The sequence below is a fragment of the Monodelphis domestica genome, chromosome 2, assembly GCF_027887165.1.
Source record: "Monodelphis domestica isolate mMonDom1 chromosome 2, mMonDom1.pri, whole genome shotgun sequence".
Lineage (NCBI taxonomy): Eukaryota > Metazoa > Chordata > Mammalia > Didelphimorphia > Didelphidae > Monodelphis > Monodelphis domestica.
This window is the reverse complement of record NC_077228.1, coordinates 170,588,134-170,599,873: the sequence shown is the minus strand read 5'-3', so window position 1 is coordinate 170,599,873 and position 11,740 is coordinate 170,588,134. Positions and strand designations below refer to the sequence as shown.

The 11,740-nt window shown below is 42.1% G+C and overlaps 1 protein-coding gene across 2 annotated transcripts; it reads right to left on the bottom strand.

The window, feature by feature from the left end:
- Positions 1 to 227: 227 nt before the first annotated feature.
- Positions 228 to 11,339, bottom strand: RIT1 (Ras like without CAAX 1). 2 transcript variants are annotated; one of them, XM_003340231.4, is made up of 5 exons: positions 10,842 to 11,339; positions 10,525 to 10,581; positions 6,551 to 6,624; positions 6,127 to 6,318; positions 228 to 4,677 (listed from the first exon to the last, which is right to left on the bottom strand). In XM_003340231.4, the coding sequence occupies exons 1-5, from the start codon at positions 10,966 to 10,968 to the stop codon at positions 4,447 to 4,449; spliced, it is 681 nt and encodes a 226-aa protein (XP_003340279.2). In that variant the 5' UTR covers positions 10,969 to 11,339; the 3' UTR covers positions 228 to 4,446. The 2 variants fall into 2 exon arrangements, with proteins under 2 accessions (XP_003340279.2, XP_056672251.1); XM_056816273.1 differs by having other exon boundaries at positions 11,254 to 11,337.
- Between the last annotated feature and the right edge of the window lie 401 nt (positions 11,340 to 11,740).

Below are 11,740 nucleotides of genomic sequence, written 5' to 3'. Positions count from 1 at the left end.
TTTTTTTTTAAAAGGCCTACATATTTCTAAATAAAAATGGATAAGAAACCCAACTGGCCCATGGACATGTGACACATTTCTTGTTACTTACCTGAACAGTTAATAATAGTTCATGACATGTCTGGTGATAGTGAAACTAAGTATATAAACCTGAAATTTGTATGTTTTCTCTACTGGTAAATAAGGAGTTCTCTGTATGCACAAGATAGCCAGAAATTAATATGGAGTATATGCAAAACAATATAAATTTTATTACTATTCACATTTTATTTGTTTGAAGTTGAAAACTTCCATTATGGTTGTTACAAAGAAAAAATATCAATCTTGGAAAGTGGTTGAAAAAGAACTACATGGGGGCAGATAGGGAGCAGAGTGAATGGAGGACCAGGTCAAGAGGCCCTGGGTTCAAATATGGCCTCTTACATTTCCTTGCTGTGTGACCCTGGGCAAGTCACTTAACCTCCACTGTTTAGCTGTTACCAGTTCTTTTGTCTTGGAATTGATATAAATTCAAAGACAGAAGGTAAGTGTTTAAAAAAAAAAGAAAAAAATTACAAGGAGCAATTATCACAAACACTTTATGGAGAAACTTCATGAGAAGAGTTTGTACAAAGTCCTTGAACTTAAAAAAACCTACCTGGGGAACATTAAAGCCATAAAGCCAGTATAAATTATTTACCAATGTTATTCTTAGCATTCAAGACATGTGCCATATAAAATAAACATTAATTTTGTTTGCATATGTATGAGCTGAGAAAATTAAATTTTGTGAAAAATGGATAGGAGGTACTTTAGTGTGGGGAAAGTGAAGAATCCAGGCCTGGTTCTCTAAACACTGTACTCTCTAGCTGCTCCTATAATAACTAGTAAAATTTCATTTGTCTCCTGTCTGTCTCCACTCCCCATTCTCCTCTGTCCCTCATACACAGACGTTTTTGTCTAGATTTGTGATTTTGTGAGTATAGGGAACTCCCTGTATGGAAAACTCTATGAACATATGAATATTAATAACTCATCTATAACTTATCATCTTAAATGTTGCCTGGGTCACCGCAAAGTTGAAATCACTTGTCCCCAGTCACACAGCAAGTTTGTCAGGGGCAGAACCTCAACTCAGATCTTCCTGACTCCAAGACTAATCCTTTAACCTCTGTTTACACTCTTTTTATGTTTTTGTCAGATCTCTCCATGTCAGAGCATGAGTTTCTTGTGGACAAGGACTACCTCTTCTATCTCTCCAGCACTCCTCTGAAATAGAATGCAGGGGAGAGCAAAGAGCAAATGAAGGTGTATATGTGTATTTGTGTAAACAATCAAGCAATATTAGAATTGGAAGATACCTCAGAAGCCATTGATGGGAAGTCCAACATCCCCTGGCTGAACACGAGTGCTCTATGCAACATACATGAGTCAGATAGGCAATCACCAAGCCTCTTCCTGAAAACCTCCAATGACAATCTCAGGCTGCTCGTTACATGTTCTAATTCTGGGCAGATTTCCCCAGTATCATGCCAGGATCTGGCCTTCTATAAACTATTGTGTTGGTTTGTTGTTTGGGGGCAAGTCTGACTCTTCATGAGTCCATTTGGAGTTTTCTTGGCAAAGATACTGGAATGGTTGGCCATTTCCTTCTCCAGCATTTTACAGACTAAGGCAAACAGGATTAAGTGACTCTCGGGGTCACACAGCTAGTAAGTGTGAGGCCACATTTGAACTCTTCCTGATTCCAAGCATAGTCCTCTCTGTCCACTGTTCTACCTAACTGTCCCTAGTGTTGGTTTAAGTTCTTTCAAAATACAAGTCCTTCTTTTCCATGCTATAGTATGGTTCCAAGCACTTTCACTCACTCACATGTAGACCAAAAAAAAAGCAAACACTAAGACTTTTTTTTTAAATTCTGTATTTTGTCAAGTACAATTAATGTCTTCATATATGTGAATAAGTGAAAAGCATTCTTTTTTCCTGATCATCAGAGGCCAGGACTTGCTGTTGATTTCACTGTTTCAAAATTGAAACATGCCCCCTTCCCATTTCCAAAAAGCAAATCCTACTAGGTACAACAATTTAATGAACTGGGCTAGTTCTGTCTTTTAGTTTAGCCCTGAACTTTTACCTGTTAAAAGTGATAGGCTAATAAGGCCTGAGAGCTGAGATAAAGAAAGGATTAGTTAACCAGGCTAATTCATTCTTAGATTGTAAATTTAAATACCTGACAGTAATTTCTTGAAGGAAAGGCAGCACTGTGCCATATTTGGCTTTGTAGCCCTCACAGCACCTGACACAGTGCCTTGCACATAGTAGGAGCTTAATAAATACTTGTCGATTGACCACAAATTAAGAAAAAACAAGCCAAAAAAAAGGGAGAACTTTAAAAATGAAGCCAGCTATTTCCTTTTCCTGTTATATGGCATAGAATCCCCCTTTGTCTTATAGAAAGTGGAGGAGGGGAAATGACACAACATATTTTACTGGGTTTGCTAAACTGGATGCTATTGTAGTTATTAATTTCTGTTATGACATAAATGACTTCATAATCAACATAATACCTCATTTCTCTCTCTCTCTCTCTCTCTCTATATATATATATATATATATATATATTTACATATATATATGTGCTGTTTGACATTCACCCTCCTATTTTAAAGCCACAAAGGACCCCAAGAATCATTTTTCTCTTAATATTAGGTATGAGTCATGCATTCTTGCTTGTCTTGACTATTACAGTACATGGTTTATCCAGCAGCAATATTCAGATAAAACAAGCCCTTTTCTTCAAAAACCCAAAGGGGAAAACAAACAGGGAATTTTAGTTATTTTTAAGAAGGTGCTATATAAATACAAAATCATCTTACTAAAGGTCAAAGTAGAGAAAGGTGAACACCAACAATGTCAAAGCTGCTTTTTCCTGCACAATATGAATTACCTTAAAAAAAAAACAAAACTTACCTTCTATCTTAGAATTGATACTAAAGTATCCGTTTCAAGGAAGAAAGGCAGTAGGAGTAGGCACTAGGGGCTAAGTGACTTGCCCAGGATCACACAGCCAGGAAGTGGCAGAGGCCAGATTTAAACCCAGGACCTCCTGACTCCAGGCTGGCTCTCTATCCACTGGGCCACCTCACTACCCCTAAAATGAATTGGGTTCAGCACTTCTGCACCCCATCTCTATATTCCAAGCTCTTTTGTCAAAATGATACTGACAACACAGAGAACTCAACAATACTGATAGCATTTCATCATTGGTAAGATAGTTCTTGTGAGGGGATTCAAGGATAAACTAAACATGTAAGAATTTAAAATTGTAAAGAAATGGCCCCCTTAATAACAGCTACAACTTAGTAAAATCTAAATGTTACAGTTATTTCTCTTAAAGCACCAAGTCTAGTGGCTCTGGATAGCCAGAAGGCGCACACACACACACCTCCCAGTCTTGGCAGTTTGAAGAAGAGCCCCAAATCATTTCCCTAGGTCTTGTTCTTCCTCATGGAAGTGTGTTACTGTTTTCTAGAGGGGGATGGGGGACTTAAAAAACAAAAGGAACTGCGAATAAGGCTGGTGAATGCTCTATAGGCCCCTGAAAAAAATTTTTTAAATGATTCTAACCAAGAGGATGGCAAACTAGTTGGGGATTTATATAATGAAGGGTTTGGCAATCCCCTGGGGGTTCCTATAGCATTAACTTCAATGAGGCTAAGGAAATGCCAAGTTGTTCAAGTCAGGTAAATTAGAACCACAGGAGAAATCTCACTGTATTTGATTTGTTTGTATTCACCTATTCCAGTCCACATGGCAATTTTGGCACATACTATATTAGGAAACCGAGGCCTGAGTTAGTACATTCTGGGGATCTCACCATTCACTCAGCTATCGATTCCCAGCCAGGGCAGGCAAACACTTCATGGTCTCCCCATCTCTAGCCTTTCATATCCCATGGCAGGCATCAGGAGTCAGCTCCCCAGCTATCTGATGATCTTTAGCACTGACTTTAACAAGTTTCCTGGCTGGCTTTCTGCTCTGCCTTTAGAAAGCAGAGCAAGAACAGGAAGACAAAGGTCCCTCCTTTGGGGCAACCCTAGGAAACTGAAAGTTGAAAGATGATACAGATTGCACAACAGAAAAGTTTTTCTTCTGGGAGCTTGGTGCAGTTCCCATGAGAGATACATACCCCCTAGGGCGAGTTCAGAGTACTTATGGGTTAAACTCAAAAGTGACGATTTAAAACAAAAATGGAGGCACTGTCCCACTGGGCTCCTAAGTATGAAAAGACATTACTCTAAATACCACCTCCTTGGAAAACCCCAGTAGGTCTGTTCCCTTCATCTCTGCCTTATTTAAAAACAATGGTCCAAACAGGAGGAAGAGCAAGCTCTGCACGCTCACACAGGTCAGCCTGCCCTGGTCACGTGCTGCAGTTCACAGGTACAAACATTTTCATTTGTTCCTTCAAGTTACTGAATCTTTTTTCTTTCGGAAAGGTGATTTCAGTCTTTTCCACACACTGCTTTTGGGTTTGGACTTCTTCTCCATGGCCAGCACTGCCTCCTTTTCCTTCCTACGGATCTCCCTCACGAGGGCATGGAACACATCATCGATATAGTACCGGTAGGCAGCTGAAGTTTCAAAAAATGGGCAACTGAATTCACGGGCCAAAGCTATGCCCTCCTCTTTGGTGACCTTGGAGAAAGAGCAAACCAGAAAGTTCCTTGTTAAAAAAATTTTTTTTATTCCTCGAAAATGGGATGTTTGTTTTAAACCTTTGCCATCTGTCTTAGTATTAATTCTAACACAGGAGAGGCAAGGGCTAGGCAAAAAGGATTAAGTGACCTGCCCAGGGTCACACAGCTAGGAAGCAGCTGGACTGCAGGCCTGGCTCTCTACCCACTATGCTACCTAGTTGCCCCTGGGCTGCTATCTTGTAAGGTTATAAGCTTTTCATTGTTAAATGTATTCAGGCAGAGGGTGGGTAAGTATTGGTCAAAGAGATGATAAAGACTTCTGTACTACATAAAAATGGGCCTTGTGATTTCCAAGTTTCCTTCCATAAATTCTATGAAAAAGCTAAGCCTACTGATCAGAATCATGACTTTCTGAGAAACAAAACAATTAAATCTTGATGGTATACTTAAGGCAGATAAAATGATGAAGTGAAGAGGTCTGCCTTATGCTACCACCTAAATGCTAGTAGGGATCTCAGAGTTCATCTTGTGTCTCTTCTGCTTAGGGAAGGTGGAACATAAACTGGCTTATTAAACTGCTACTAGGAGCACCTAGGTGGCTCAGTGGATAAAGTGCCATGCCTGGAGTTGGGAGGACCTGGGTTCAAATCTGATGCTTCCCAGCTGTGTGACCCTAAGCAAATCATTTAATCCTGTTTGCCTGGACCTTGCACCTCGGTCTTAAGAGTTGTTACTGAGACAGAAAGTAAGGCTTCAAAAAAACAACTCAGATAGGAATGTCTCCTACACCTAAAAGTCTTCCATATTCTTTTAAAATTGATTAAGAATATTTTCCCATGGTTACATGATTCCCATAATTTCTCTTGAGTTGTTCTCACCAGTGTTATCAGTTGCTTGAACTAAATTTCTTTTGTTTGCAATTTGCCTATTCTAAGTGATAAGCCTTGAACCTTGAGGGTCCCATGGTTGTTTATTTAAGGTTGTCTCCATCTGTCATCTGATCCTCTTTTATAACAGAGAATCAAAGCATCAAGTTTGAAGCTAGAAGGGACCTCCCAGGTCATCTAGTCATTCTCCCACCTCCTGCCCCCCATTTCAGAGATAAGAAAACTCAGGTGTAGAATGGCTAAATGACTCCCCCAAGGTCATACAGGTAATAAGTGGCAGAAATAGGATTGGAACCCAGGTCTTTTGCATATTTTCCACTGTACCATGCTGTCTGCCTTCTCTTGTAAATCTAGTTTGTTTTTTTTTTTCACATAAAATGTTCCCCAAAATAGTCTATATTCCACATACATTCACATCATGTTGGTAGCAGGAAGATTTTTAGGAGTTCCCCAATTACAGATGAACAAATACTACCATTTCTATTCAAGGCAAAGGAGACAAAGGGGCTTAAGGAGAGAGCACATCAGACAGCACACTGGGGCATCGTCTCAGCCCTTACTTGGCGCAGCTGTCTCAGGTCAGACTTGTTTCCCACCAGCACTACAGGTGTGTCATCTGTCCGCCGAACTCGATAGATCAGTTGCTTAAATTCTCGAACTTCATGGAAACTTCGACGATCCGTGATAGAATAACAAATGATAAATCCTTCTCCTGCCCTCATGTATTGGTCCCTCATAGCTGTGAACTCTGCCTATAAAAGAAATAACGAATATTCCCTTGTGTCAGAATTAGAAGCAGATATGTTAAACTGGTTGCTCCAGATTAAGGAAGAAGTATATTGATTACCTGCTATCCTGAGTCAGAGTGCATGAAAAGGAAAAGATAGAATTGGGCTAGTGATCTCATCTATATAAACTTTTCCCACCCCTTCACTAGTTTTAAAGACTTTTGTTCATGGCACTTGGGGTTTAAAAATCACACACCTGTCCAGCTGTATCCAATATATCAAGATTGGCAGGTTCATCATCGATACGAATTCGGATTTTATATGCATCTTCTACAAAAGGGAAGACATGCAGAAATTTAGCTAGTATTATAGATCACTGGAAAAACTAAGCAAGGACATGACTTAGTAAAATTTGGGACCTGAGATCTTATTTTAATCACTATGTCTTTTTCTAATGAGCAGACCCAGGCTCAGGCTGAGTTCCCTAAGGACCTACATTTTCTTAGGGAAATGTCTGAAATTCACTGCACTCCAATGAGATGTGTCTCATTTAAATAAACCACATACTATGCTTATAAGTAAAAAAGATTTTTTATAAGCTTTTATTGATCTCTTATATTTGTTTATAAATATTCTAAAATCTAAAATAAGAATTTTTTTATCCTTCCACCTATTATTGATATTTTGTGTAATATTTAAAATAATGGGAATATGACTTCTTTTAAAGATATCTCATAAAAAAAATGCTGGTTTGCTGGGAACAATCCTCACTGTCAAAATTAGTTATGCCCCACTTATATCTTTCAAGCACCCTTTTTCTTTAGCTAGTACTAAGTGACATTCAGGAACAAACATTCAGTGACTATAGATATGTCTTTGTAGCATGAAAAATCTCTCCTCTGATCCCAACTCCCAGGTCTTAGTCCTTCAAGGCTATAACTCTGGTCTAAAAAGGAAAAAAAAAATAATCCAGGCTTCCTTATAGGGAAATAAGATATAGTCTTTTAAAATGTTTCTGGAACACTCATTGTTCTATTTATAGTGAATCACCTGGTATAATGGATAAAGTACTGATTGGACCTGAAATGAGAAATCCTAGGTCTGGATCCTGGCTATACCTTAGCTAGCTATGTGATCATGGACAAGTCATCTGACCTTTCTATGCCTCAGTTTCTTCTTCTGTAAAATGAAGGGGCTGGATAACATGAGGCCATCTCTGAGGTCTATTCTAGCTCTTACATCCAATGAACCTATGATTTTATAATCAAAACCAAACTTATTTCTAAAATGCCCAGAACAGCTCCACAGTAAATGCTTGAAACAGAATGTAAAAAACATACCCTTTATTCCTCCAGATACTTGGGAAAGCCCATTAGGAAGACCATGTACAAGGTTAGTCTACTACAAAAAGCTTAGTGGCTCAGAGTAAACCAGCCATCTTTTGAAGATGGGGGTGAGCCACCCCAGAGGCCAGCTCCTCTGAAAATTCTTCCATGTGGGTAACCTGGCATCATAGATGTTTGCCTGATCTGCTTCATGGAGGTGTCCCTTTCTGAGCTTAACAGCAGCTACAACAGTCCCTGAAAGTTTTTCTTAATATCATTAGGTGAGCTTTTTCTTTTTATTATTATTATTATCATTTTTTTAATGTTACCTTCCATCTTAGAAATGACAGTAAGTATCAGTTCTAAGGCAGAAGAGTGGTAAAGGCTAGGCAATAGGGGATTAAGGATTAAGTAATTTGCTAGGAAGTATCTGAGGCCAAATTTGAATCCAAGACCCATCTAAAGGCCTGGTTCTCCATCTATTGAGCCACCTAGCTTAAAAACCTTTTTAAATTAACCTTGATTCTTTGGAACTTGGGGTCAATACTCACATCATCTTGTACACTGATCAATCCATTAGCATTTACTTAACACTCTGTAAGTGCCAGGCTATGTGCTAAGTCATGGGGATACAAATGCAAGGAATGCACAAATATTCTCAAGGAGCTAGCATTCTATTTGATGACAGTGAGTCATGCATATTTTCAAAGGGCCCTAAGTTTTACAAAGAATTTTCATCACATGAGCCCCGTAAGGCAGGTGGTAGATATTCCTCAAACACTCATCTGACTATGTCATTTCCCACTCAAAAACTCCAGAACCTCTAGTATAAACCACACACTGCTAGGCTTGGCATTTAAAGCTCTTCCCAATCTGTCTACAACCTCTCCAGGTTCACTGTACATTGTTCCCATCCATACATTCTATGTTCCATTCCAGTCAAACTGATCCAACTCCTGCACCTTGCATCTCTGTACCTCTGCACAGACTGGCCCCTATGCAGGGGTATGTACTCTCTCACCTTGGCTGCTCAGAATCTTTAGGTCCTTCAAAGTCCAGGGCAGGCTCTTCTTGATTCCCCACTAGCTACTAGGGGCTGTCCCACCAATTCACAGTTTGAATAAACTATTCTCCTAATAAAAGTAGGTTCTATTTCACTTTGTGTCTCTGTAGACTCAGCCTAACACACAGTAAGCACTTGATGTTTTGTTTTAAAAATTAAAAACCCTTACTTTCTGTCTTAATAACAACTCTAAGACAGAAGGGGAAATATGGGGTTAAGTGACCTTGCCCAGGCTATCTACTGTGCCACCTAGCAGCCCCTTGACAAATGTTTGCTGAATGAATGAATCCAAGTACAATTATCTGAATTTTATATAAAAAGCTAATGAGTTTGAAAGGGGTTAAATTATTTAATCAATGATCATTTATTAAGCAACTATTATGCTCCAGATGCTAGAGGTACAAATTCTAAAGGTTAACAGGTAACAGGTGGCAGAGCTTGTACTTGAACTCAATCTCTGACTCCAAATCTTTTGCTTTTTTTATTAAATCACAGTCCCTTTAAAAGAGATGACAATTTTTTTTTTAAACCCTTACCTTCCATCTTGGAGTCAATACTATATATTGGCTCCAAGGCAGAAGAGTGGTAAGGGCTAGGCAATGGGGGTTAAATGACTTGCCCAGGGTCACACAGCTAGGAAGTGTCTGAGGCCTGATTTGAACCTAGGACCTCCCATCTCTAGGCCTGGCTCTCAATCCACTGAGCTACCCAGCTGCCCCCGACAATTTTTTTTTTTAAATTCAAACAAAGCAAATAATAAATTGCCTCCTTTTACAAGTCTTTTGTTATCAGCAAAGAGTTAGGACCATAAAAAGGCACCAGATAAGGCCTTATGAAATTTACAATTCCAGGTAACAGGAAGCAAATGAAGGGGTCAACAGGGAGGAAGAACAGGCTAGTTCTGGGATAGTGAGAGTTCAGTGGGCTAGCTCTACTTGCTTTTCTGCTTCCCTTTGTGGAAATCTGAACAGGCTGACTCATAGTTACATAGCATCTCTCCAATCAAGCCTTCAGAGAAGTGACAAACAAAAAAGGCTCCAGGCAAGTGGCATTTTAGCTTTTTTCTTTTGATTCTTTTTTTTAAGCCTTTACCTTCTGTCTTAGTAATAACTCTAAGAAATATGAGCAAAGGCTAGGCAAACAAAGTTAAGTGACTTGCCCAGTGTCATGCAGCTAGGAAGTATCTGAGGTCACATTTGAATCCAGGTCCTCCTGAAATCCAGGCCTGGTGTTCTATACACAGTGTTACCTAGCTGTCTCTTTCCTCTTTCAATTTAACATGTTATATTAACCAGTCATAAAACCTGAAAGGGAAAAATGGTGTCATTGGTGTTCAACATAGAATGGACATGTAGATGTAAGCCAAGATTGAGTAATTACAAAGATGATTCTGCTCGCCAGCTTGTTATTAAATAAACATATCAGCTCTCTGAAGAGGTTCATAAAGGTCTTAGAAAGGCTTCTTTTGGAACCTGGCAATTCTCCATCAGTGAGACAGTGAGAGAGGCAGGATCAGCTCTGATGCTGCACTAGACCTCCGGACTTGGATATGGAACAAACTAAGAAGAGCTGGAAAAGCTCAAGGTTACTGGGGGAGCAAGGATCAAAGGTAGGATTTGACACTTGGCCCTTGGATTCCAAACTGAATGCTGTTCCTAAAGTGCTGTCTCCCAAAAAAGGATACAATGAATGGAGGAGAAAATAAGTCTGTAGAAAGCATGAGGCTGAGTTCACCAAGAAGCAAACAAGCAGGTTCTGGGAAGGTTTGAAAGAAGCTTTGGTGAAGCACAGAGAACATCACCTGGGATAAAGGGGGTGTGTAGAGGCCGGCAACCAACTTACCGATGGTGGGGTCGTGATCCTCTGGGAATCGATGGCTGATGAACTGCATGGTCATGGCTATGAAAGGGGAATCAAGAGTTCATGAGAACTCGGGGATCAGAGATGGAAGGCCCCTGGAAACGCCCTTCTAGACAAGTCTCCACCCGCCACCCCATTTTACATGTAAGGAAACTGAGGCGGTCGGGCACGGATGGGGGACGTGCCGGGCCTTGGGGAAGGTGGCAGGGTCGGCCTGGGACGCCGGGGGTCCTACGAGGGGAGCTGAATACCATTGGCTTCTGACGGGACCAAGCGCGCTCCCTGTAGAAGTCACCTACCGCTCTTGCCCACGCCCCCGGCGCCCAGCATCACCAGCTTGTACTCGCGGGACTGCGCCGCCGCCACCGCCGCCGCGGAGCCTCCGGAGGATCCGCCACCGCCGCCCGCGCGCGCACCCGCCTCCATCCTGCTCCGGTCACACTCCCGGCCCCCTCAGGGGCGCGGCGAGCGGACACGGTCTCGCGCCGCAGCCTGTACCCCTCCCCGGGAGTGCAAGCCCCTACAACGGCGTCGGGCCAGGGCCGGGCGGAGGGCAGCGCGGGGACGGAGCCCGGGCTCTCAGAGAGAGGGGCTTGGGGCTCCGTAGCCCGCTCAGCTTGTTGCCCCGCGGTTCCCTGGGCCTCCCCCTCCCGCGTAGCTCCAGGCTGGAGACCTCGGCCCGACTCCACCCGACGATCTAGGAACCCTGACCTGTGACCCCTCCCGCAGCTAGGGGAAGATGGCAATGGCGCCTGCAGCCGCCACGGTCCCGACGGGAGAGGGAGGAGAGGACCCACAGCCCCGTGACGTGATGGCGCCGTGGCCCCGCCCTTTTCTCCCTCTCCCTCCTACGCCTCCTCCTGACAGGGGCCGCGCCTCTACTTCCCGGCTCCAGCCCTTGCTCACCCCACGGAGACCCTAGTTGCTAGTCCCCAACCCCTTCGGCAACGTTATGTTCATTTTCTGTAGCAAAGTTTTAGTCGGAGAAACATCTCCATTCGAGCTGTTTACTGGATTGCGGAAGCACCCTCCTTCCAGATCAGTGACCCTCCCGGTATAAGGGTAACGCCTCGATCTGAACCGACCTAAAACTCCAGTGATGGGCAAAGGAAAAAAGGTGTTGGCATCCAAAGCCCGATGGAAGTGGCCTCCAGAACAGCTGCTGCTGGGGTCCGAACCCTAGTTCCAGGGATGCGAG

Coding starts and splice junctions, on each gene's coding strand:
- RIT1 (XM_003340231.4), bottom strand. CDS start 10,968: ATGGAGGCGGGTGCGCGCGCGGGCGGCGGTGGCGGATCCTCCGGAGGC. Junction 6,625..10,524: donor GGATCACGACCCCACCATCG/GTAAGTTGGTTG, acceptor TCCCTTTTGTAG/AAGATGCATATAAAATCCGA. Junction 6,319..6,550: donor TATTGGATACAGCTGGACAG/GTGTGTGATTTT, acceptor TTTCTTTTATAG/GCAGAGTTCACAGCTATGAG.